This window comes from Sapajus apella, unplaced genomic scaffold (assembly GCF_009761245.1).
Source record: "Sapajus apella isolate SASKATOON/1434 unplaced genomic scaffold, GSC_monkey_1.0 scaffold6, whole genome shotgun sequence".
NCBI classification, from domain to species: Eukaryota; Metazoa; Chordata; class Mammalia; order Primates; family Cebidae; genus Sapajus; species Sapajus apella.
The window spans coordinates 33,617,134-33,641,886 of record NW_022436946.1 but is presented as its reverse complement, the minus strand read 5'-3'; the positions used below and the strand labels follow the sequence as shown (position 1 = coordinate 33,641,886).

The following is a 24,753-nucleotide window of genomic DNA, read 5'->3' as shown; positions in this document are numbered from 1 at the left end:
AATGGCATGCAATTTAAAACGTATGCATTGCTTGTTTCTGGAATTATGCCCTTAGTATTTTTCAACCCAGGTTGACCACAGGTAACTGAAACTGTGGAGAGCAAAACTAGATAAGGGGAACTACTATATTTCTCTACAGAGTAAGATTCTTTTAGCCAGACCTAACTGATGCAAAAGCCTTATTTTGAGCCCAGAAAATACCTACTTTTTTGCCATGTTGCTCTGTTTTTCCATATTCCTCTTCAATTTCCTCATGTGGTTTTAGCCGTTTCCGTGTCCTTGAGTGGGCAGGTTGCTCCCATCTTGTCTTCATGGTCCTGCATGCTCATAGTCATCCACTTGTGGGTGCCAGGTGTCTCCTGTTACTCCTATGTGCCTGGTGGACTCACACTTTGACTCTGGTACCTACTGCTCTTTCTCTAGTGCTGCCAGAACCGGCTTCCCAGTAAACATGGTTGTTTTCTAATTTTTCCAGATATGTTAATCTTGTCTGTATAGTTAAAGGACAACTTCTCTAAAAAAGGGTGTTATCTTATCCAATGTTGACCTCAGAGTGAGCATCTCCTAATCACCTGCCACCTCCTAGATTAAAAGGGGGAAGTGCTACAGCTGTCCACAGAAATTTACTTTATAGAATCCTAAACAGGGAGGCACCCAGCTGAAGACAGAAAAAATATGTATGTATTTGTTAGCTCCAGGGGCAACAGGGATCAACAGTCACAATGATAGAGGAAGGGGCATTCAAGGGAACCATTAATGAACAATGTGCATCCTCTCCCAAAATCAGAGCAAGCCATGGCACCAAGATGATGACTCCAGCAGTGCTGGCAGAGGCATATGGCAAGAAAGAGTGGAAGCACTTCTTGTCGGACACTGGAATGGCTTGCCGCTCAGGTATGACTCGAAGGAGGAAGGAGGCAGCTTCACCATCTATTCCCTGTTTGTTTTGTACCCTAAACCTTTGATGTAAGGACAAAGAAGACTCCCCTTTCCCCCTGCTGGGCAGGATGCAAAACAGAGCTGCTTCAGTTTTATAGCAATAGGATGTATTTTTTCCAAGTGCATTTGATTTCTGTTTCGCAGATGGTTCAAAATACTGTTCACAGAATTTATTGGTACTCCTTTTACCTGTACTTGTTCTGGTTTAAAGATTAGCACTTAGAAATAATACAGGCCTTAGTTGTCCTGTATTTACCAATTTGTTTTATGCTCGATCCTTACCTTTTCTTCCTCCATCTCTGATTTCTCCACATATTTACATTACCTACCACTTCTGTTTTCTATAATTATCTTCCTTACTGCCAGTTTAGTATCATCTGCCTTTGTCTCTTATTTTCCTGTTTTTCAAATGACTACTATTTTTCTTTTCCATTGCCTTTAAAGAGTTTCACCATGGGTAAACATGAAATGATTATTCAAAAGTTATTTACAGACAGAAATGTGCATAATTAATAGGGAATGGTTAGATGTTATTAAAAATCCCAATTATTAGTTTCTTTATTTGTTTTTATTTTTTGACCACTTTGCAGTTTTCTTCCACACTACAGTATTTGGTTGCACCTTTTCTCTTTCAGAGACTACAGTAACCTGAAAAGAGTTGTAGTTACTCCTTGTACCTATCATGTTTGCTTTGTTACATTTGCTCTCTTTTGAGAGTTCTGTTTTGTTTACTTGTTTGTTTTTATAGAGAGCTGAAAATGTCAGGAAGCATGAGTGCTATTGATAAAATTAGTTGATAGGAGAAACTAAGATTTCACATTGGAGTTAGACATAGAATGCCTTTGTATAATACCTGTCAAGTCAAATGGATGGAAAGCCTTCTGCTCAAATGATGGTAAAGAACTGCTATTATCTCTCCAGATGTTGGCAGGTGTAAACAGGCTCTTCCCTTCTCCTGGAAAAGCCAGGCACATACCTAAGTGTTTTACTCTGAAATTCATTAAGATCCGGAGTATTTTAAAGAAGTATTTGCCACCTGCTAAAAGAGCATTCATTCACTTGGTAAGACGCACCTGTTTACTCACCGTTTTGCCCACTAGAGAGCGCTGCCTCCTGGAATCAGCAGCTTTATCTGGAGCTTACTTGGCCAGGAGCCTGATGCGGATGTTCCTGGGAGTTTATCTGCACTTACCTGAGTTGGTTAGGGAAGTGTTTCCCATCCAGGTGCCCAGTTCAGGTTGTGACACATAATAGAGGCCCATTGTTTTTGCAAAATGAGGGAGAGCTAATGCCTTTAAAAAATCATATGATTTTTTTAAATATGGAAAAGTATGAAAGAAAGAAAAAAATGGCCTGTGATTCCACAGCCCAGTTAAAGTTTGTTTAGATTAAAAATTAATCTCAGCACATGGTTAGAAAATTTAAATATTATAGAAATGAATAGAAGGAAGAGTAATTGTCTTCAACTCCTGTCTTCCAGAGTCCCTTTCCCCAGAGCTTATTTTTTAAATGCATACAAAAGGGATTATATATTTACCTTGCTCTTTTTAATTTACTTCTTGGAGATTCTGGCATCAACACACACACACGAGGTACATTGTGTTCTTCTAAATGCTGGGATGCTCTGCAATTCAGTGCTTGTATCATGATTTGTTTAATCAGGCTCCTCCTAGCAGTGGACATTTATGTTGTGTCTGGTGTTTCACCATTACGAACAGGCCTGTGGTGATGTTTTCATGAATGTATATTTTGCACTTACATAAATATATCTAGGATAAACTCCTAGAAGTGTACTTGCTCTAAAGATATATAGATTTAAAATTTTGATAAATGTTACCAAATAAGTTCTTTATTTTCAGGAACTCCAGTTGATTCTATATCTATAGTTTTCTTCTGCATTTAAGTGTATTAACCTTCAGAGTAAAAAGCAGAGTTGTAAAGTATATTCCATATCAGTACATTTAGGAAATTTAAAGCACTGATGGATGTAGAGGTTTTTAGTGACAACTTGTTTGATAATCTCTTTTCAGGTTGCTGATATAAGACCAGTTTTCCTTGCCAGCTGATCTCCAGAGAGCAAATCCTTTTAAACTTACCTTCCCTAAATGGTAGATTATGTAGAAACAGCTTGATCTAGTAGAAATCACAAGGAGCTTGGTGCCAGACAATCCTGGATCATACTGGCTCTGTGACAATTTGCTGGATAAAGTGACTCTGGTACTAAGTCACTCTTAGCATCATTTTACTCATCTTTGAGTGGAGATAATATCACTTACTTGCAGAAGTGAGAACATTTATTAACATAAATTTTTCCCTTCCCCTCAGTTCTTCATTTTCCATTCTACCATGGCCACTAAGACAAAGGGAGTAGGGTTGGTAGTGGCTTCTTGGGGAGCAGTCTTTCTGCTTGTAAAACTTATTGATTATTGGACTTGGTTTTAATTCAGAGGCTTGTTTTGTTGAACTGGGCTCACTATTCACTTCATTCACAATGAGCTATCTCTTCTATACAGAGGTGGAGGTTGAAGCTTTCACATGGTATAGTGTCAGAGTTTGGGTGCTGGGTGAGGCATTGCAAGCAGCCTGGCCCACTTAACAGCTCAAGGCTGAACAAACCTCTTTGTGTCCACACAATGGACATTTAGCCCACGTTCAACAGTCAAGTGACCTTAGCCTCTTGCATTGTGGGTGAGAACCAATGAGCTCTTCTCATTGGGCTCCCCCTGAATTATTTGATTAGACCTCACCCGTTACTCAAAATCAGTAGTTGAACTCTTGGAATGAATTTTATCCATTAGTACCCGCAAATGAAGGAGAATCGGAGGAGAAAAGCAAGGGTATGTAACTGGCAATGCTGGGATGCCTCCTGCTCCAGCAGTGCCTGAGACAGCAGTGCCCAACCCATCAAGTTGGGTCACTCTAGTGTCAGGCCAAGAGATAAGACAAAGTGCAGATTAATGAACCTTGGGAAGCTTTGCCTACTGTCCTAAGCCTTGGGAGTTCTGGGGTGTCATACAGTCTTACAGCATAGCAAAGCAGAGGCAGAAAACCACATGGCATATCGTTTTCCTTTTCTTCCAGATCACTGATTCTTCACACTGGCAAAGCCATCATGACCTTTCTTAGGAATTAAAAACAGCCTGAGAGGTTCCCCTAACAATTTAAGCTATGAAAGAATGAAAAACAGGGAGACTGTATCAACCAAAATATTTTTAACTGAGGGAATGAACGCAAACTGACACAGCCACTTTATGAATTAACAGAAAGAAAACTTCGATTTTATTTTTTATACATTTTTAAATAATTCTACCGGAAGAAGTAAGAGGCACAAAATAAAATTCAGAGGAACAGAACCCTGGCTTCTGCATATGGCTTTCTTCTAATTTCCCTATAATACTTTTGCATTCCAAAGTAATCTATTTGATTATTGGTTACTCATTCATTCATTCAGCAAACATCTCTTGAGTACTTAGAATATGCTGAACACTGCCTAGTCAACACTAAACAACAAGACAAATGTGTTCCATAACCTCATATGCATAGCTAACAAATGGGAGAAGGGGGGAATCTAAATCAAATGATTACAATGATGTACTCAAGCATCTTATTATTAATGCAAAATCTGGCTTTGCCTACTGGTTCTCTTTGATTCTTCTTGGTAACAAGCGTTCTCTAGGGAACTCTGTGAGGTTGGGTTCCCTCAAAAGCAGAGTGGTTACTCCTGATCTCAGTAGTCAGGAGTGAAGGAATGAGAGGGTGAGACATGGAAGGAAGAATGGGTGCTGGACTCCACTGGGACTTCCAAGGAGAAGCACGGAAAATACCTCCCAGAATTGTCAGTCCATGGAACAGGAGGCAGGGCATTCATTTACTGGTTCCTGAACCTGTTCCAAGTTTGTAGTTTGCCACATGGGCTCCAGAGCCTTTGGGAGGAAGAGAATAACACAGTATGCCAAGGTGGGATGGTGCTATTAGCATAGCTGTGGCTGGAATCAGACATGGGCCAAGGGGATGTGACATGGGTCATCAAAATTGTCTGTTCAGGGACAGCAGACCCAAAAGTCACGTGTGCCAAAGAAGGGCTAAAATGTAATTCTACCCTAAGGTCATATAGAATAAACCAAATCCTTCTCTTCCGTGAAATCTTGGAATGTACCTGTCCCATACTCTACACTTGATTTTGATTATAATCACTTGATTTTTGTTCCCCCGTCCTCCCATTTGTTAGCTACAGTTTTTATAAGATAAGTACACTGTGTTTTCACATGGCGTGGTTATATTCTACTTATCACCCCAGTTTTTTTCACATTGTACTGAAATTTGTCTTAAATGGCATAAAAATAGAATGCAGTACTCTAGGTGGGGTTGGCCAACCAATCTGAAAGTAGGGAGCTCTTCATGGCACTCCAGCATTAGGTTAATTGATTGTTTTGAAATTCAGTGACATCGATAACATAAATTATGGCTTTTTAATTTTCTATTTTATTTTTTACATATACTCTTCTTAGTTTTTACATTCTTTAAGCTTACTAAAATATCTTTGAATACAATGCTTAACTTCCAGATATTATATTTTAAATTTCTTGTGGTGCCCTCAGAGCTTACATCTTTTTTAAAAGACAATGACAGCCAATAATGGTGCCATTTTGAATTGAAATGGAGGCTTCTTCAGATAATTAAACCAAAATCTAATGTCTCTTCAGCCACATTTCTGTGTATTTCACATGCATACAGCATTATGTTGTTCCCAGTTTAAAATTTTGTTCTTTTTTAGGAAAGTACTATTTTTACGACAACTACTTTGACCTGCCAGGAGCTCTTCTATGTGCCAGGGTGGTGGACTATTTAACAAAAGTAAGTGGGGGCTCATTTTTTTAAACTATGATATGTCTCAGTCATAAATTGGAGAACTTAATTACATATTGCTTCTGAGCTGTGATTTTTGCTCAGTTTCTTCTTTGTGGTTTCAGAGGTGATGAGGAAAGAAAACGTGGTGAATTTGGTTAAAATATTTTTGGGAAATTAAATAGCAGTGACTTTTTTTTCCTTTCAGGAAAAATAAACCTATTCTCCAGCAGAGGGTGCAAAAGTTTAGAAAAAGAAAATAAATACAGAACTTGCATCTGGACAAAATATTTTCTTTAGTAAAATAAATAGTTTCATTTAGCAAAATGAAAAGTTAAAGGTTAAGACAATTCGGCATGTCTTTAAGCATTCTAAATAATATAAAAGCAAAAAAATTGATGAAATTTAAAAATTCACCATTTTGAGCATCACTTAATGAATGTAAATTTTTTCTTCTGTACTGTGTATCAAGATTAAATTCAATCTCTTGTTATACTAGTTTATACTTAGGACTTAAGACCTGTAAACATAAAATAGATTTATATGTCAGAATCACTTTTCTTTATGCATATGTTGTCTTTTAAAAATCACTGCTATTTGGACCAGGCACAGTGGCTCATGCCTGTAATCCCAGCACTTTGGGAGGCTGAGATGGGCAGATCATAAGGTCAGGAGTTCAAGACCAGCCTGGCCAATATGATGAAACTCCATCTCTAATAAAAATACAAAAATCAGCCAGAAATGGTGGTGTGTGCCTGTAGTCCCAGCTACTCAGGAAGCTGAGGCAGGAGAATTGCTTGAACCCGGGAGGCAGAGGTTGCAGTGAACTGAGATTGCACCACCGCACTCTAGCCTGGGTGACAGAGTGAGACTCTGTCTCAAAAAATAAAAAAAAAAGTCACTACTGTCATTTTGATAATAGAACACAGGTAATGTTTTACTTGTGAATCAGAATTATACTTATGTGTTGTGAAAGCTTCCATTTGGGTATGTTTGGGTATGTTCATAGAAATCTTTATTAATACACGATAGAGTCAGTTTCTCATTTGGTAGTTATTATAAGCAAAGTGTAACAGTCTTTAAATATTTTGGAGTTTGTATATTTAGATATAAATATCTAGTAGTCTGTCTTTCTTTGGATAGGTCACTGGTTAACATTTCCCAGGAAGCAAAGGATCTTAGGGTTGTGTGTTTTAATGTAATGTTTATTTGCTTTCTGATTGAAAAAAATCTTAATAAAAATTTACATTTTGGATTTGGAACCTGATTCATTTCTTCTATTGAGATTTGCTGCTCTTTCATATTGAAATTCAGGTTACCTGTGCACTGAATTCTAAAGTCAGGCTTCAGTCTTCTTAGTCCCATTGATGCCATAGTATCTTATATCAAACATTCTGATATCTCAGAAATTATATAATGCTGTGAATTTGCTGTGTTTAAAAATACTCTATAATTTTTAGACTTTGATAAGTGGAAATTTTTATTTTATTTGGGCTAAATGAGCAATATTAACATTTAGTGATATGTGTGTATATACATAGCAGTGATTTTCATGGAAGATTTCTCTTTTTAAAATCACATTTAGAAGAATGAGAACTTTATTAATCTATGATGTTTTCTAAAATATAAACTCCTTTGAGAATATAGTAATAGAGATGCTCCTTAACTTATGATGGGTTTTTTTCTGACAAATCCATCGTTAAGCCAAAAATACTGTAAATGCATTTTAAACATCTGGCTTACTGAATATCATAGCTTAGCTTAGCTTATACTCAGAACACTTCCATTAGTCTACTGTTGGGCAAAGTCACCAAACAAAAAGCCTTGTTTATAATAAAGTATTGAATATCTCATGTGATTTATTGAATACTGTACTAAAAGTGAAAAACAAAATTGTTGTATGGGTACTTAAAGTTTCTACTGAATCTTTATCACTTTTGCACCATCATAAAATAAAAAAAATATAAGTCTTACCATCTTAAGTCAGGGACTGTCTGCATTGTATTTGCCAGCATTTTTCACTATGCTTAAAAACTGAATTATTGCATTTATTACATTTGGAATTATTTTTTCAGCAGAACAATGGTCAAAAAACATTTGATTTTTGGAAGGATATAGTTGCTGCTATACAACACAATTATAAAATGTCAGCTTTTAAGGGTGAGTATCGTAAAGAGGGGCTTCCTAATACATGTTTGTGAAACTATGTTTGTCTGGTGAATTAGTTAGAAAGTATGTGCTTTGCTATGTATCTTACTTAGGATTTAGTTTGAGCTTAAATATTATTATAAAGTTAGTTCTGCTTACATTTTCAGAGGTCCTTTTATTTGCACTTCTTTCATGATTATAATTGCCTATATTCCAAGCTGTACTGTGCTGTTACACTCTCTTTTACTATGCCTGCCATGAGGTTCGTTCTGTGAGTTCCTCAGAATTGAAGTTCCGGTTTTGCTTTTTCCTGGCTTGGGCATGAGGGTTGGTGACTTGTAACCATTAATGTAGTAGTTATAGACATGTGGGCAGATGTCTGCCAACAGAAATTTTGTTCTTGTTGCCTAAGGAACAAGATTGGCTGACCCAGAATGGGGGCAGAGATATCACCAATCTTGAGCCCTGAATTTTACCTTTCTAATCACACCCCAGCTTGGATTACACAAGATTGCTTCTAAGGAATAAATAGATGCCTTTATAGTATGTTACCTCAGTGACTTGAGCCACATCGTCCTGATTAAACTAATCAGATGATGGATGCTCAAGAGTATTATTTTTCAGCTTGGAAAAATGTTGCCTTTTGATTGACATAAAAAATTGCTTGCCTTTTTAAAATGTAATTCAAGCCATCAAAACAATTTTAAATATTATGACTAAAAACATGTCAAGACAGTAAATAGTAACTGCAGAATATTTGTTCAAATGACATATTTCTCTGTCACCTGCTTCTTTCCCTCCCAGAAGAAAATTACAACTTTGTGGTGACTGTCTCATCTTTCTATGCCTAGTCATCAGCCCTTGACCCTCACTCAGATTGCATGTGGCTTTGAGGGTACCTTTTCACGGGTCTACCCTTAGTGCTTGGGTCTGTAGGAATGAATATTCATCCCCAGTATAGGAACATATCCATGACAACTGCAAAAGCCACCCACCACTTTATTGTTCCACTTTTTTATTAGCTTTAAAAAATGAAAAGCCTTAAAAGAATGGTTGAGAACAGCAAATTGCTGCTTTCAAATTAATTCAGCATAAAAGTCTATTGATGTTATTTTATTGTATTGTAAATAGGAGTAGGTCAAACATTTTGTGCTTTAATAAGTGAGGCACAGCTTAAAAGTTTTAAACAGCAATATAAAAATACAGTACAGAGCATAAATAAATAATGTATCTCCACTTCTAGTCAATTCTTTGAAACCCTCAATGTTAATTATAATTTCACTTGAATGGGAGGCACAAGGTACACGTGCTAACGTTCTGTAAATCCAGAAAATCGCATCACATAAGCTCCAATAAGGAATTAAAGAAGTCAGATTAATCACATTTTTGTTAAATAAATAGGAATAGGTCAGATACCTGTTTCCAATTTATGCTGGGTATATAAAAAGCTTCTCTGCAGTCACAGAAAAGCTTGAAAAGGTTCATTGACGAAAGCACCTTGCATTTCAGATGAACTTCAATATAATATTTTGGGGTTTTTTAATATAAGAGCTTTAAAAGTATACATGCTCCTGTATATTTTATAGATATTGATGAAAGGGGCCATACAGGCCTCAGAGTATGGCACCTTCAGAAATATTTTAGGGGATACAGTGTCTTTTAAATGTGAATATTCAAGTATTTAAGTTCTACAAAGTTATATGATACCTCCTGAATGTTTCCTAAGAAGTTCTCATATTAGTAGTTAGAAACAGGTTTTTTAAAAAAGGGAATGTTGAGTTTCTCAAATCAAACTTCACATAACTTAGAGCTGTATTTCTTTTTTTTTCTTTAGATTTTTTTTTTTTAACATAGCAGGACTTCTTTGGTGATATTTTTAAATATTGGAGGAGTTCACAGAAAACTTGAAAGAGGCTTAGGATTGCTGACTAGAAATTCAAGAGGGTCTTCACATGTGTTTTTACATTGCTGCTCACTTTTCACGGGGAAGGTTTGTTGGTCTGATAACTCAAATCCGTATTTCAGAAAATAAAAATTATATTCTTTTCAGCCTACCTCCATATGCATTTTGTAGGGTGGGGTAGAGTTGGAGAATGCCTTTTCAAGCAGAAGATTTAGATTAGCTCTGTGGGGTGTACTCACATTGGAGCCACTAGGAATCCTGAGAAAGAGGAGTGGACGTACTCAGAGGAGTATAGGCCATTTGACTCGGCATTGGGCAGCTGGAGCCACACCTGGTCATTTTCTGTGAGATCAATGATGGCACTCCCTGAAGCCTGATCCAGGTAGCCTTTGATATATTCATCATAGGTGTACATTACAGGGGTGCCATTCTTATACAGGCCTACCCAAACATGAGTCCCTTTCACGTGCACGTGGTAGGAAAAATAGTATATTCCTGGTATCCTACAAGTAAAAATTCCAGTCCTTGGGTCATAATGCTGTTGCCTGTTATACAAAATCTTATCAAATGGAATGGGAGTTCCTATTGCTGGGTAAGCTTTGGAGAGAATAACAGTAAAAGCAGACACAGGCATTCCTGTTACTCCCTGGTTGGCACTAACAAGTGGCATCCCAGAAAGACTGGGCCTTTGGCCTGCCTTTATAAAACCTTCAGGCATGACTGCTTGACCTGGTGGGCCAGGAGGGCCAGGGGGCCCTGGAAGGCCAGGCTCTCCAGAGTGTCCTCTTGGACCTGGAGGCCCCGGTGGCCCAGTGGGTCCATTGAGGCCCTTAGTTGCTATGCCAGCTGGGCCAGGAGGACCAGGATTTCCTGGATCCCCTTTAGAACCAGGGAAACCTGGAATGCCTGGTGGCCCAATAGGGCCTCTAGTACCTGGTATTCCAGGGGCACCTCTTGGACCAGCCTCTCCACTGTGTCCTGGCATTCCTTTAGCTCCTCCTGGACCCACAGGGCCTGGGAGACCAGGAGGGCCTCCAACTCCGGGATCACCTTTTGGGCCTGGTAGCCCTGGGTTACCCTTAGGACCACTGAGACCTGGTTCTCCTGGATACCCTGGTTTTCCTTCTGACCCAGGGGAGCCCCTTTCACCCTTAGCCCCAGGGTATCCTGCAGGCCCAGCTGGCCCTGTGTCACCTTTAGGACCTGGGAGACCATGGTTGCCTGGGATGCCTTTTGGTCCTTGGGGTCCCATATTCCCAGGGGGTCCAGTCAGACCTGGCTTCCCAGGAAGACCTGCTGGCCCTTGTTCCCCTTTGGCACCTGGACCCCCAGGAAGGCCAGCAGGTCCTCTTTGTCCCTTCAGACCTGGCAAGCCCGGTTTCCCAAAGCCAGGAGGCCCTGGGGGCCCAGTTCTTCCTGGAGCCCCAGGGAGACCTTTTGTTCCTGGAATCCCTGGCTGGCCCAGGGCTCCAGCAGCTCCTGGCTTTCCAATGCCTTCTGGCCCTCGTTCCCCAGGAGGGCCTTGGGGACCTGGTGGGCCACTTGGTCCCATTTCTCCTGGAAAACCTTTATCACCTTTGATGCCTGGCTGTCCTGGAACCCCATTTTCGCCTCTCTTTCCCACTCCAGGAGGGCCAGGTGGTCCCATGGGACCCTGAGGACCTGGAAGACCCCTCTCACCTGGACGGCCAGGAGCACCGTATCCCATTTCCCCTTTCTGTCCATTCATACCAGGGACTCCTGGTGCACCCTTTTCTCCAGGAAAGCCCCTGGGTCCTGGGGCTCCTGCGGGTCCTTGTTGTCCAGGTTTTCCTGACACAGAAATACCAGCTGGTCCAGGGATTCCAGGTGGCCCTGGTGGGCCCCGTGGTCCTGGTAGGCCAGCTGGTCCAATATCTCCTTTTGGTCCATATGGTCCTCTCTCTCCTGGTTTTCCTGGGAGTCCTGGCACACCTGGCTTCCCTACAGCTGATGATCCCGGTGGTCCTGGCAACCCTGGCTCTCCTTGGAGTCCAGGACTTCCATAGCCTGGTTTTCCTGGTGGTCCGGAAGGACCTGGGTGCCCTCGAGGTCCAGCGGGTCCTGGTGGACCAGGAACACCTTGCTCTCCTCTTACTGCTATACCTAAAAGACACACCCAACACACCCACCCATAGAAGGGGATGGTTAGTGACATTAAAGATAATCATTGCCTTTCAAAATACGAATTGGGATAGGATATTTCAGTGTCATTTATTCCATGTAGACAAAACATTCTGAAATGGTTTTAGAGAATATGTTTTGCATTGCTTTAAAAAAAAAAAACTCTGCTAGAGAAGATGATTTCATAAAACCATGGCTACCATAATACTTTTATCACATGACAGTGATTCATGAAAATGAGCTGGGATTGAAGAATTCCTCTAGAACAAGTGACAGTGAGAGTAAATTTAGTACATCTGTTTTGGGAAAATCGTGTACAGAAAAGGCAGAAAAAGACTAGGGCAGAATAACTGAGAAAATGTTTAAGAACTATAAAAATTTTCCTTCTCAAAGCTATCTTGTCAGACATAAAAGAGAAACAGAATTAATTCTGATTTACATTGCCATGCCCCTGCTGAACCCAGGTTAGATTTAGGTTTATTTATTTTTACCTCAGAATATACTGTGAGCTTTTATACTCTCCATTATTGACTTAAAATCAAAACAAAGATTTAGAGAATTAAACATAATGGGTAAGGCACATAAAATAGCATTAAAGTACTTACCTAAATACAAATACATATTGTTTTCATAGAGCTCTGAGGTCACTTGACCTGATAAACTAAACTTAAACTAAAAAATCATAGTGCCGGGGGCGCGGTGGCTCACGCCTGTAATCCCAGCACTTTGGGAGGCCGAGGCGGGTGGATCACGAGGTCAAGAGATCGGGACCACCCTGGTCAACATGGTGAAACCCCGTCTCTACTTAAAATACAAAAATTCAGCTGGGCATGGTGTCATGTTCCTGTAATCCCAGCTACTCAGGAGGCTGAGGCAGGAGAATTGCCTGAACCCAGGAGGCGGAGGTTGCGGTGAGCCGAGATCGCGCCATTGCACCCCAGCCTGGGTAACAAGAGCGAAACTCCGTCTCAAAAAAAAAAAAAAAAAAATCATAGTGCCTGTGATGTGAAAAATGCTGCTGGACCACAAGTATGGGGAAAGCACAAGGTAAAGATGTTTCTGAGATTTGGAAAACATTTGATGTGTATAAATGCAGAGAAAATCATTAAAATAGATAGGCTGAAATGGGAAAATAGGCTGAAATAGGAAACTGTTTTTGATTTAGATATTTTTCATAATAATTAGAGTTGTATTTCAATTTGAGAACATTTATTAATAAATACATAGCGCTTTCCCCATGGATTTTCAGAAAATGACATCAGGAAAAAGACTATGAGAAAAATTAATTTATGTAAAAGATTTCCATATATTAACAAATGTTTCATTGATTGTAGTGTATATGCATGATTATATTATGTGTCAGTGGATGTTGATATGTTGCAAATAAATGGATAAATAAGGAAGGAATTTTTTAATGGGTTGGAGGAATAAAATAGTGTATTTTTTTAAAGGCCAACTGTGTTACATTGAAGTTTGCTTCAGAATCTGATTATAAGTGTCATGTTCACAACTAAAAATAATTGTCTTAGTCTGATTGGAAACCTGTTTTACTGTTAAAGAGGAGAAATAAGTCAATGGAAAAGAGTGCATTGGGCATCATCCAAGGCTAGAACTCCAGTGACAGGGTTAACTTTGTTACTTGTAATGTTGTCCTAATGGGTCCTCAACTTCTTGGTTCAAGAAAGAATTTGACTTCTATTGAATGCTTGGGGGACAGCTCCTGTTTGTAGGTTGCCATCTGAAAAATTTTTCTTCATTCAAGATTAGGGTGGCACAGTCCTCAAGGAAAAACGACTACTTGCTACTATTAAGTTTTTTAAATGCCACAAACTGAAATCGTGATTGGTTGTGTCAAAATGTGGCACCTGTCTGCCCACCAGCTGTGGAATCCTCTGCAGCATAATTTAGAATGTTTTGACTGAACTCTTTTGTAACCTGTGTTGGATACATATGCCTAAGAATTATGTAGTAACCCTTTGAATTTCCGCTATCAACTTAATGCTTTACTTGTATAGACTGTGGCCTTTTGTGTTTGTTACAGTGCATTAATGCCTGCCAATGGATGATAATGCAGTAGAGTGTCTATCTAAAAAGAGACTAAGGTGGATTTAGTACTTTAAATACAGCTTCTGAGCTTTTCATTTAAGATACTTTCATTTGTTCTGTAAAAGTAGCCAAGATAATGGAGTATAGTAAGAAAATATCAAAGTATTTTTAACCTTCTAAACATAGTGCATTTTCTTTTTAATTCAAAACTGTTTATTATGCTCTTATTAAGGTATTAAATAGTCTGAATTTGTGATCACAGAAACTATTGAATACAGTGCTGTTTGTCATAGCATTTAAGTTGTGTTTGTTGTTTCAAGTAAAGCAGAAGGTCCTTTGCCTTTTATTTTTTCTTTACTAGCTTTTTACTTTTAACATTTTTATTTATATTTTGAGACATTCACAAGTATCTGTTGTATACCTGTGCATTTATTTTCAAATATTACCTTTTGTGAAATATTTTAAATTTAATCTTTCTTCTTAAAAAGACAATTCTATAAGTTTCATTTGCTCAAGATGGTTGTTCCCAAAAGTATAATATTTAAAAGTGTATAACAAATATCCTTAGCTTTATTTACAGGATAAAATATATAACTAAAAAATTATGGAAAGGGAATTTGAAGCCTGCAGTCAGTTTGTATTGTTCAGTAGACATTTTATAGGCAGTTGTGTCAGTTGCTATTATAAAATTAGTAAATATGAGGCCTAGAAGTTGCCCTTCTTTGAGATCCATAGTTCTTTACATATATTATCTCAGTACCCTTCAAAGAGTAACCAAGAAAACTGGACAGATAAGCAACAGATTGAAGAAGAACATTAACTTATTGAAGGCTATATTAGTAACTAAAAGCAACAGAAGTACAACTAGGAGTAACAGAAGTAGCAGTAGAAGTAATAGCAACACTTAAAGCACTTTACAGGTATTAATTCATTTAAACCTCACAGCAGCCCTTGAGATAGCTGCTCCTTATTTTACAAATGAAGAAACTAAGGCATGGGAGGACAAATAACCTACCTCAGGTCACACAGCTTGTATGTTATAGTTATGTCTCTGCATTTTACCACTACACTGTATTAAAAATGTGTAAGTAATTATGAGAATTGTAGTTTCATTTGCCTGCTTGACAGTTCTGATAATTACATTTGTTCATTGTTGGGGGGAGCATCAGATTTTTTTTGATAAGACTCTGTTTTATGTCTGTTTGTGGGCTAGTTGAATTAGTTTTAAAAGTAAATATTTAATTACTCAGGTACATAAACCAGCTATTTTCTTTGTACAATTGGCAATACTCTTTAGCTTAAAATTTTTTAACTTGATTAATTTTGATTAGATCAATATTTCTGGATTACATGAATTATTTGTGCAAAAACAGCATCTGAGAAAAAAAATTTTACACACAAAAGTTCTTAATTTTCTCCAGGTATATCTTTATACTATACTTTCAGGTATATAGTTTCTACTATACTTATGGATGTTCTTGCCCTACTTTTTTCACAGACCGCTTTGTTGTAATAATTTGGGCTAAATCAGAAGCTTGAAAATAATTTAACACCGGCATTAAATGCATTTTGTTAAAGAGATTATTAAGATTGTAGAAAGCAACAACCAACTTGTTAATAGAACAAAATGTACAATTCAGTTTACCTTTACTCTTTATGGTGTAGGGAATGAAGAACTGTGTCTTGGTGTTGGGTTGTGGGCCTTTTATGCCGGTGGGTGTTTGATATCGTTCAGCATAAAACACTCCATGAACCAAGTTCAAGGATACTAGCAGCAAAAACAGGATTTGTGGCAGCATATTCTCAGATGGATTCTGAAAAATAGAAAATAATAACTTTATACTGCATTATTATTAACCTATTTTATTATTCTGTTTCACAGATGAGTACTTTATACAGTTATCTACTTTTTTAACCTTTCCTATATATTTTTAATATGTGCCATAAGTAAATGAGAGAACATTATTTAGTAATCTAAATATATGTCTTAGTTATTTATATTCAGGTAATCAAGTGAAAAACAATGATTTAGCTAAAAAAAAAGAAACAGAAATTAGGATTGGATGTCTGTATTAAATAATCCAGGATCTTTGACATAGCCTGAAATATCCAATAGTTTCAAAATACACTGAAATTCAGATTAGGGCAAATTTTTAAAATATGGTTTTATTAGGATTATCATCTATAGACTGATGCAAAAAGAACTTTCTGAGTGCATTTTAGTAGAAACCATATTTTTAAAAATCACTTTAATACTTGTAATATTTGAGAAAACTCAAGTATTTAAATTATTGAAGTTTGTTTCCAAGCAAGTTAACATGGAAGTCCGCCAGTGAGCATACACTTACCTGGGTGCTGGGAGTTCCTGGAAATGGTGCCTTGGCAGCTTTCTGAAGCCTCCTCTGCCCAGGTCAGCAGTGCAGAAGGTGCCTCTCCAGAGCTGCCCTGTGGTATTTATACTGTTTTTCCCTTAGTACATGAGGTTACCCTGAGCTTAAGCTCCTCCCCTCCAAGATGGTAAGCAGTAATTATGGTGGAAAGTTCTATTGGGCAGGCACACAAGATCAGGCTGGGCTCTCCTTTTCCTTGTTTTCTTATTGAAAAATAAAACCTTTGTCTTAAATATATATTAATAGTTTTAACCAGGGACGATTTTTTTCTGTGATTTTATCTTATTAGTTATTACCCTAGTGTTTAGACTGGTTGATGACAGAATGAAGATACCTCCTTTTTATTTTTGAAAAACACATTCTTATGTTATTTGATTAATATCATATAATATTTAGTAGTACATGAAAGTGGATAAAGAATTCCTTGAATGGAGTACTGGATTTAAACCATCATCTAAATTATTGAGTTATTATATAAAGTTATCAATGTATCTATTAATGTTTGTAAATTTTTGTGAAAATAGCTAAACTCAATTCCTACTTTTTAGGCTTAAGCAAAAGAAACAAAATGGTGAAAATGTAGGCATGTGGTTTTGCATGTCAGAATTTTAGTGTAAGCCTTCAGAAGTTAATAAGAGAAATTTAAAATATGATAGCATATTAAATATTTTAAATTTTTCAGACAGGGCAAGACATCTGTGAATTTGATAGTAGAGTTAGCAATATAATTATTCTGAAAGAATTAGCTTCCTTATTACAACACTACAATATATTCAGTAAACGACTTCAGATTTTCTTGTTAAATTTGGATTTACTTTAGAGTTGCAGTAGAGTTTGCAAAAACCCCTTAATTTGATAATCTTATATTATGTTAATTTACATAAGATTGCTGTGTTTATTTAAGGAGAAAAAATTTTTCAAACTTTGCTTTCAGCTTTAAAAAAAAATTATTGGCTTAACTTACAGTTTCCTTTAGGAATCATCCCAATTAGAAATACTTTTTCCTCAAGGTGGAAGTAAAAACTGTGGTTGTCAATTTCAGTAGAGTCTGTTTAATGATATTAGGAAAACTTTAAAATCAGGTTTTAGGATCCTAAAAAATCTAATAAAGATAGGAAGTTGAGAACCCAAATTTTTTATATTATTTAATTTCATCATTTTGAATCAAGATCAAATTGACTATACAGGTGAACTGATTGAGAAGGACAATTTTATACACGGGCATAGACACATCATTTTTCTACCTCCATAGAATTAAAGTAACATGGATTCAGGATTAATCAATAATTAAAATAATTGAAAGTTTGACCAGTGAATGAAAGAAAGATTTGTCTTTTTTACTTTTCCCTTTCTCTCCCCTGCAAGCGATTTTCTGTATTTTAAACAAAGCCTTGTATCGCCCGTTATGGAAATGTAAATGGATAAGGCATCTTATTTGCCTCTCTCCTCTCGCTTTAAAGTATTTTGTTAATTGAAGTATTAAAAAATCTACATTGTTATATATGTCTCTGTATAATATTCATAGATACATATAAAATATGTTTTTTATAGCAGTTCAGACTAACAGAATAGGAAAGTTTATATTGTAATCATTCTTTCATCATTTGGAAATTATATGTGGAATAGCTTTTGTAATTATAATATGTACTCTGCTACATCTGTAGGAGACCACAAAAGATAAATGTGAGAAAACACCTGCCTTCTACTGTCTTATGGCTCATTTGGACAACCTTTTGAAAAAGTGAGGGAGGTAACTTTATGGATGCTTTTGAATGCTAGATTGAAGAATTTGTTTTGAAAGGAATTATTAAAAATATATATTTTAGGTTTTTTGTGTATATATGGTGACACACATGCACACACTTACTTCTGTTTGCTTATAATTGAGACCAATACCCTGTTATCATCCATGTGAACGTTCAGAAGACTAATTCTCAGCTCTTAATATATAGCGCTGTGTACCTGTGTATACCAATTTTTCATCTGTGGCTATTGCAACACTTTTCAGAGCTTTTTACTTTAACCTTTCTGGGTGTCTGTTTTTTATCAACACAATGAAAAGTTTGGACTAGGTGGTTTCTAAGCTCTTCCCAGTTTTAAAATTAGATTATTCTTGTGTTTGAGGTATTCTGCTGTTCTCCATGGTCAGATGGTAGACTTGGCTCCGGTTAGTACTTACTAGAGACATAAAAAAAAAAACCATATCGGGCGGTTGTATGCCTTCTTTTAGGATATGTAAATATATTTGGGTATTTGTCATTCTGTATTCCCCTTTAGTTTTGGAAAATGTGGTGTCTTCATCGAATAAGCCTTGGGCAGCCAACCCTTTTTGCAAATAGTATGCTTATTTCAGCACAAGGAATCTGACTGCTGTTTGCTTTGTTAGTCACATAAGAAGCACTGTCTGGTCCAAAACAGATTGTAGAATCAGAATATTTTCTAGCCACACCCCACCCAATTGTGTATTTAAAACTATTTTTATTCTGGGTGTTTACTTGTAGCTGTTTGAAGTGACTAGTCTGTGGCTTTATGAAGGAAACCCATTCCACTCAAAACAGAGAGCCATATTCTTTAAACTATAACCTGAGTGATTTTTTAAATATCAAATATGAATGATGCTTTTTTCATATCTAGCAGTTAGCTACTATTAAGCTTGCCTATTCATTTGCACATCTGTGGATCTTTAATTAATTCACTTTATGTTTCTTAAGTACTTCTTAAGTGTTAGGCATTGAGATAAACACTGGGTGAATAATATACTTTCTGTACCCTTAAAGTGTTTACACAGTGGTTCTCAATCTCTTTTCCCCACTCCTGCAGTCCTGAGGGAAATGGCACAATTCCTTCCATCTTTGAGGTTCATTAAGACAGTGGTGGTTCAAAGACTATATTTTATAAAACTCCTCAGGTGATCATGGTGGCCTCCTAAGCTAGAATGTATAGTCTGATATCAGTGTTCTGTTACCAGCTTGTTAATATTAGTAACAATTGATTTTTGTTGTTTGTGTTCATATGGTTTTTAAACTTTTCTATAGAAAACTTTAGTCTTTTACAAAAGTAGGAAGGGTAGTTACAATAAATGCCTATATGACTATCATTCAAACTAATCTCAGCTCACTGTCACTCAATTCTCCTTTTATTCACCACTCCTCTAAATTCTGAAGCAAATCCCATGTTGTATCAATTCACTTATGAATATTTTTTTATATTTTTCCAGAAGGTAAGGAGTCTTTTTTCTTTAAAACAATATCATCCTCAGATTAAAAAATCAGCCATTTCTTAATATCATTAAATGCTGTAGTTCACGGTACATATATAGACATGTATACACACAAACATATATATATACACATATATATTGTATATAGAAACACATATATATCCACATATCCACATATATTTTTTGATTGATAAATTGTTCAAACTAGGTTCATGAATTGCCATTGATTAATATATCCCTCTTGTCATGGTTTGAATGTATCTACCAAAGTTCGTGCGGTGGATACTTAATCCTTAATGTAACAGTTTTGGCAAGTGGGATCTTTAAGAGGTGATTAGGTCATGAGGCTATGCCCTCATGAATGGATTAATGTTGTTATTGTGGGAATGGGTTAGTTTTTGTGAGAGTGGGCTATATATAGAAGCAAGCTCGGCCCCCTTTTTCTTTCTTGCACACTTTTGCTCTCTTTTGCCTTCTGCCATGGGATACTGCAGTATGAAGGCTCTCTCCAGATACCAGTGTTACCCTCTTGGATTTCCTAGCCTTCAGAACTTTGTGCCGAATAAACTCTGTTCATCATAAATTACTCCATCTGTGGCGTTCTGTTACAGCAGTGTAATATAGACTAAAGTACTTGTTATTCTAGGTGTCTTATCATGTCACTCTTTACCCTCTTGCAGTTTATTTGTTGAAAAACTGTGTCGTCTGTCTCGTGCAGTTTCCTATGATCTGGAATTTATTGTCACATAACTTGCTGATCTGCAGATTGGTAGTTAAATCTAGAATATTCATCTGATTTTAGGTTCGAGATACACACATTCACTCATACACAGACACAACATGCACAAATACATTTTTTTGGCAAGAATGCTCTATAGAGAGTGGTATGATATACTTCTGTCAGGAGGCCCTTTATTGCTGGTGTCTCTCTGGTGTTACTGGACATTGGTAATTACCTATATTCAATTCCGTATGTTATTATAGGTTATAAAATGATGATATTCTGACTTTATCATTGGTCTTTTATTTATTAGCTAGGATATTTTCTATAAAGTAAAACACTCCTTCATCAACTATTTGGTTATCCTGAGATAGAGTGTGTATAGAAAAAGCAGGAGAAATGCCTTTACCGGCATTTAGAACAATAAGCTGCTCCTAGCATCCTCCACAGATGCAGTCAGGGAGGTGTGTGTGTTTGAGTGTCATTATAAAAATTGAGTTTATAATGCATTTTATGTGTTTCTGTCTATGGCACTTATTAATCTTACCATTGTTCAGAATTTTTCCCCATTATTGGCCAGTGAGAGCCTCTCCTCATCCAGTTGACTCCTAAGTTCTTTTTACCATGATTCCAGTAGTTTTTTTTTTTTTCTTTTCAATTTTTTTTTATTGCATTTTAGGTTTTGGGGTACATGTGAAGAACATGCAAGATTGTTGCATAGGTACACACATGGCAGTGTGATGCGCTGCCTTCCTCCCCATCACCTATATCTGACATTTATCCCCATGCTCTCTCTCCCCAACTGCCTGCCCCCCACTGTCCCTCCCCTATTTCCCCCCTACAGACTCCGGTGTGTGATGCTCCCCTCCTTGTGTCCATGTGTACTCATTGTTCGACACCCACGTATGAGTGAGAACATGCAGTGTTTGATTTTCTGTTCCTGTGTCAGTTTGCTGAGAATGATGGTTTCCAGGTTCATCCATGTCCCTACAAAGGACACGAACTCATCGTTTTTGATGGCTGCATAGTATTCCATGGTGTATATGTGCCAAAACAGATATAGACCAATGGAACAGAAGAAAGGCCTCGGAGGCAACACCACATATCTACAACCATCTGATCTTTGATAAACCTTACAAAAACAAGCAATGGGGAAAGGAGTCCCTGTTGAATAAATGGTGTTGGGAAAGCTGGCTAGCCATGTGCAGAAAACAGAAACTGGACCCTTTCCTGACACCTTACACTAAAATTAACTCCAGATGGATTAAAGACTTAAACATAAGACCTAACACCATAAAAACCCTAGAAGAAAACCGAGGCAAAACCATTCAGGACATAGGTGTAGGCAAGGACTTCATGACCAAAACACCAAAAGCATTGGCAACAAAAGCCGAAATAGACAAATTGGACCTAATCAAACTCCACGGCTTCTGCACAGCAAAAGAAACAATCATTAGAGTGAATCGGCAACCAACAGAATGGGAAAAAATTTTTGCAATCTACCCATCTGACAAAGGGCTGATATCCAGAATTTACAAAGAACTAAAACAGATTTACAAGAAAAAAACGAAAAAGCCCATTCAAAAGTGGGCAAAGGACATGAACAGACACTTTACAAAAAGAGACATACATGTGGCCAACAAACATATGAAAAAATGCTCATCATCACTGGTCATTAGAGAAATGCAAACAAAACTACATTGAGATACCACCTCATGCAAGTTAGAATGGCAATCATTAAAAAATCTGAAGACAGCAGATGCTGGAGAGGATGTGGAGAAATAGAAACACTTTTACACTGTTGGTGGGAGTGTAAATTAGTCCAGTAGTTTTTTCAATAGCTTCTTTCTTTCTAATATTTTATACTTTTCCTGGCCCAGATCTATAATAAGACACTTCTCCACAGACTCTTCGTTCCTTTTGTGTGAAATAGAAACCACAATCTGAATGCCTGGATGTCTGGGTTTTTGGGATACACATTGCTTCTGGGTTGGTCATTCCCTCTAGGCCTTTTCAGTGAAAGAGCTAAGAAACGTATGCACAGGATGTTCGTTAAATAGAAAAGACATCATAACTTTGTACTGATATAGTCAATTCACATTGAGGACCACAGGTGTTTACTTAATGACCTCAATCTTGTATCTGTAGCTCTTTGGTTCCATACTAAAAATCCCAGTACTCATGGCAGTAATATAGTTACTCATTTGCTTTATTCCATGATACTCACTTTGCTTTTCTGTTCCTGTGTTAGTTTGCTAAGGGTAATGGCCTCCAGCACCATCTATGTCCCTGCAAAGGACATGATCTTATTCTTTTTTATGGCTGCACGGTATTCCATGGTGTATATGTACCACATTTTCTTTATCCAGTCTATCATTCGTGGGTATTTAGGCTGATTCCATGTCTTTAACACAAATACTTCATAGTGAATAACTTTGTGTGTGGGTATGTGGGTGTATATATAGCCTGAATATTTTGGGGAGAGATTCATAGAATGGGGATTCATGGGCCTGTTTTTCCACAGCATCACCAACAGGATATGTTGTTTCGATTTTGTTGAACTTTTTAATTTTTGTCCACCTTAGTGGTGAAAATTGTAATCTCAGTCTAGTTGTAATTTTCATTTTTCTTACTGAAAGCAAGGTTGAGTATCTTTTCATATAGCTTAGATCATTTCTCTAAGCCTACTTTTCCTATAAGTGTTCTATAACTTAGGAATATAAGCCTCTGTTCCGTGATACAGTTTTCACATATGTTTCTCAGGTTTTTTTTTTTTTTAATTTGCTTATGAGGTGTATTTTTACATGCCAAATTTCATTTTAAGTTACATACGTCTTTATTCAGAATATTATTCTTTCATAGACTCAGCTGTAAGGGACAGGAAAGTTCATCCACATCAATCACTTTATTCTTCAGACAAGGAAACTAGTTTATCTGTTATGCACATCTCCTGCCATAATGTTTAACTGAGTTACATTTCTGACGTGACAACCTGTTGGCAAGAGAGCCCACTGAGGGAAAACAGTAGCGATAGAGCTAATGTGTTCACCCCTGGTCCAGCAGGATACTGACTTTCCTGTTCTTCTAACCCTTCATCCTTTTAGCGGTAGAAATGGGAAAAGTGCCGAGAAGTTTAGTCAGGGCACCTTCCAGCACTACCTTGCTATACCTCATTTCTCTTGAAAAAAAATTTAAAAGAACATTCTTCAGTGCTATTACAGAGCCCAGAAGCTAAAAATGATCTATTTGTGTAAATAGTCTAATGTGGTTTAGTGGTTGGATACCTGCTGAGGGTTTGAAAAGAGAAATTGATGCATAAAAACAGGTGTTTATGAAAAAAACCCTGAAACTTCAGGTCAGGTCAAGAAAAACTGAGAGTCATTTACAAAGTTTTAATAAGGGCTTTGTATTCTGTTTTCTGTTAATACACAAATTGCTACATTACTTGAAGAGCTCATAATTTTGTGCCCTAGGCACTTAATGACATCACTTTCTTTCCATAGTAACCCAGCTGAGTTAAAAATATAGAATGTCTTGGCCCTGTGACCTAAGATCTTCAAGGATCTTGGCCACCCAAAGGGTTCTCAACCATTCACACATGTTCCTACTCTATTTACAACCTCAGCTTTCACATGTAGTTTCTGCTAAGTTGGAAAGAGAAATAAAACAGAGAATTAAAGTATTAATTCGAGAAGTCACAGGGTAACACTTTTTCTTTAGATCTCTTTGTTCCTCTATTATTGTCATTTGAGAAAAACCCCACAATCACCATCTATAGTGTACAAAGTAAAGTACCTGTAGGGTACATAAGTACCTGTAGAATATTAAGCACCTGAGTGCCTGTAGGGTTTGTGTGGCAACACAGACCACCAAGAAACATTCTCAAAATGGATACTTATGCAGCTGTTCAACTTCATCATATTAACAACGAAAAAATGTCCCAGTAATGCTGGGCCTTTGTCTGTTTAGCCATTTGGTCAAATAATTGCGTTGCCTCACCCACAGACCTCACCCCTAACAGTGGAAGAATGCTAAGTGAGTACTCTTCCTGCCATTCCTGCTTCCTGCCTCTTGCTCACCAGTAACGCTGAACAGATGACCTGGCCTTTTTGCACCCTGGTTTCCTCTTTGTCTGCCTACTTTCTTTCATATTTTAAAGGTAATTGCTATTTAGGAAAATGTAAGAAATAGGAAATAAAATAAAACATATATACTATAGAGTTATAATGACCATTTATAGTAGTTTTTTTCCCCCAATGATCTTAGTAGTGCTGAAATTCTTATTATCTTTAATAATTTATGAGTCAAAAATAACTCTTGCCACTTAAAATGCTAATAAAGCAGAAGTTTAGACACACTGTCATCTTCCCCTACTTTCTTTTATTTTTATATGTTACAA

General features: G+C 37.2%; 2 protein-coding genes across 3 annotated transcripts in view; one reads left to right on the top strand and one right to left on the bottom strand.

Moving 5' to 3' along the window:
• The window catches only part of LOC116548936 (5'-nucleotidase domain-containing protein 1-like), a 44,451-nt gene that overhangs the window by 9,197 nt on the left and 10,501 nt on the right, over positions 1 to 24,753 (top strand). The window contains exons 4-6 of the mRNA XM_032274392.1: positions 788 to 894; positions 5,714 to 5,793; positions 7,860 to 7,944. Coding sequence (XP_032130283.1) covers positions 788 to 894; positions 5,714 to 5,793; positions 7,860 to 7,944 — 272 coding nt within the window. The remainder of the gene's footprint in view (positions 1 to 787; positions 895 to 5,713; positions 5,794 to 7,859; positions 7,945 to 24,753) is intronic.
• Positions 8,915 to 24,753, bottom strand: part of COL10A1 (collagen type X alpha 1 chain) — a 37,680-nt gene continuing 21,841 nt past the window's right edge. The window contains exons 1-3 of one of the 2 annotated variants that reach the window (XM_032274387.1): positions 16,372 to 16,451; positions 15,669 to 15,837; positions 8,915 to 11,959 (exon numbers count right to left, since the gene is read on the bottom strand). In XM_032274387.1, coding sequence (XP_032130278.1) covers positions 10,071 to 11,959; positions 15,669 to 15,822 — 2,043 coding nt within the window. In that variant the 5' untranslated portion in view covers positions 15,823 to 15,837; positions 16,372 to 16,451 and the 3' untranslated portion in view covers positions 8,915 to 10,070. Of the gene's footprint in view, positions 11,960 to 15,668; positions 15,838 to 16,371; positions 16,452 to 24,753 lie in introns of those variants that run through there. The other variant, XM_032274386.1, reaches the window with a different exon arrangement.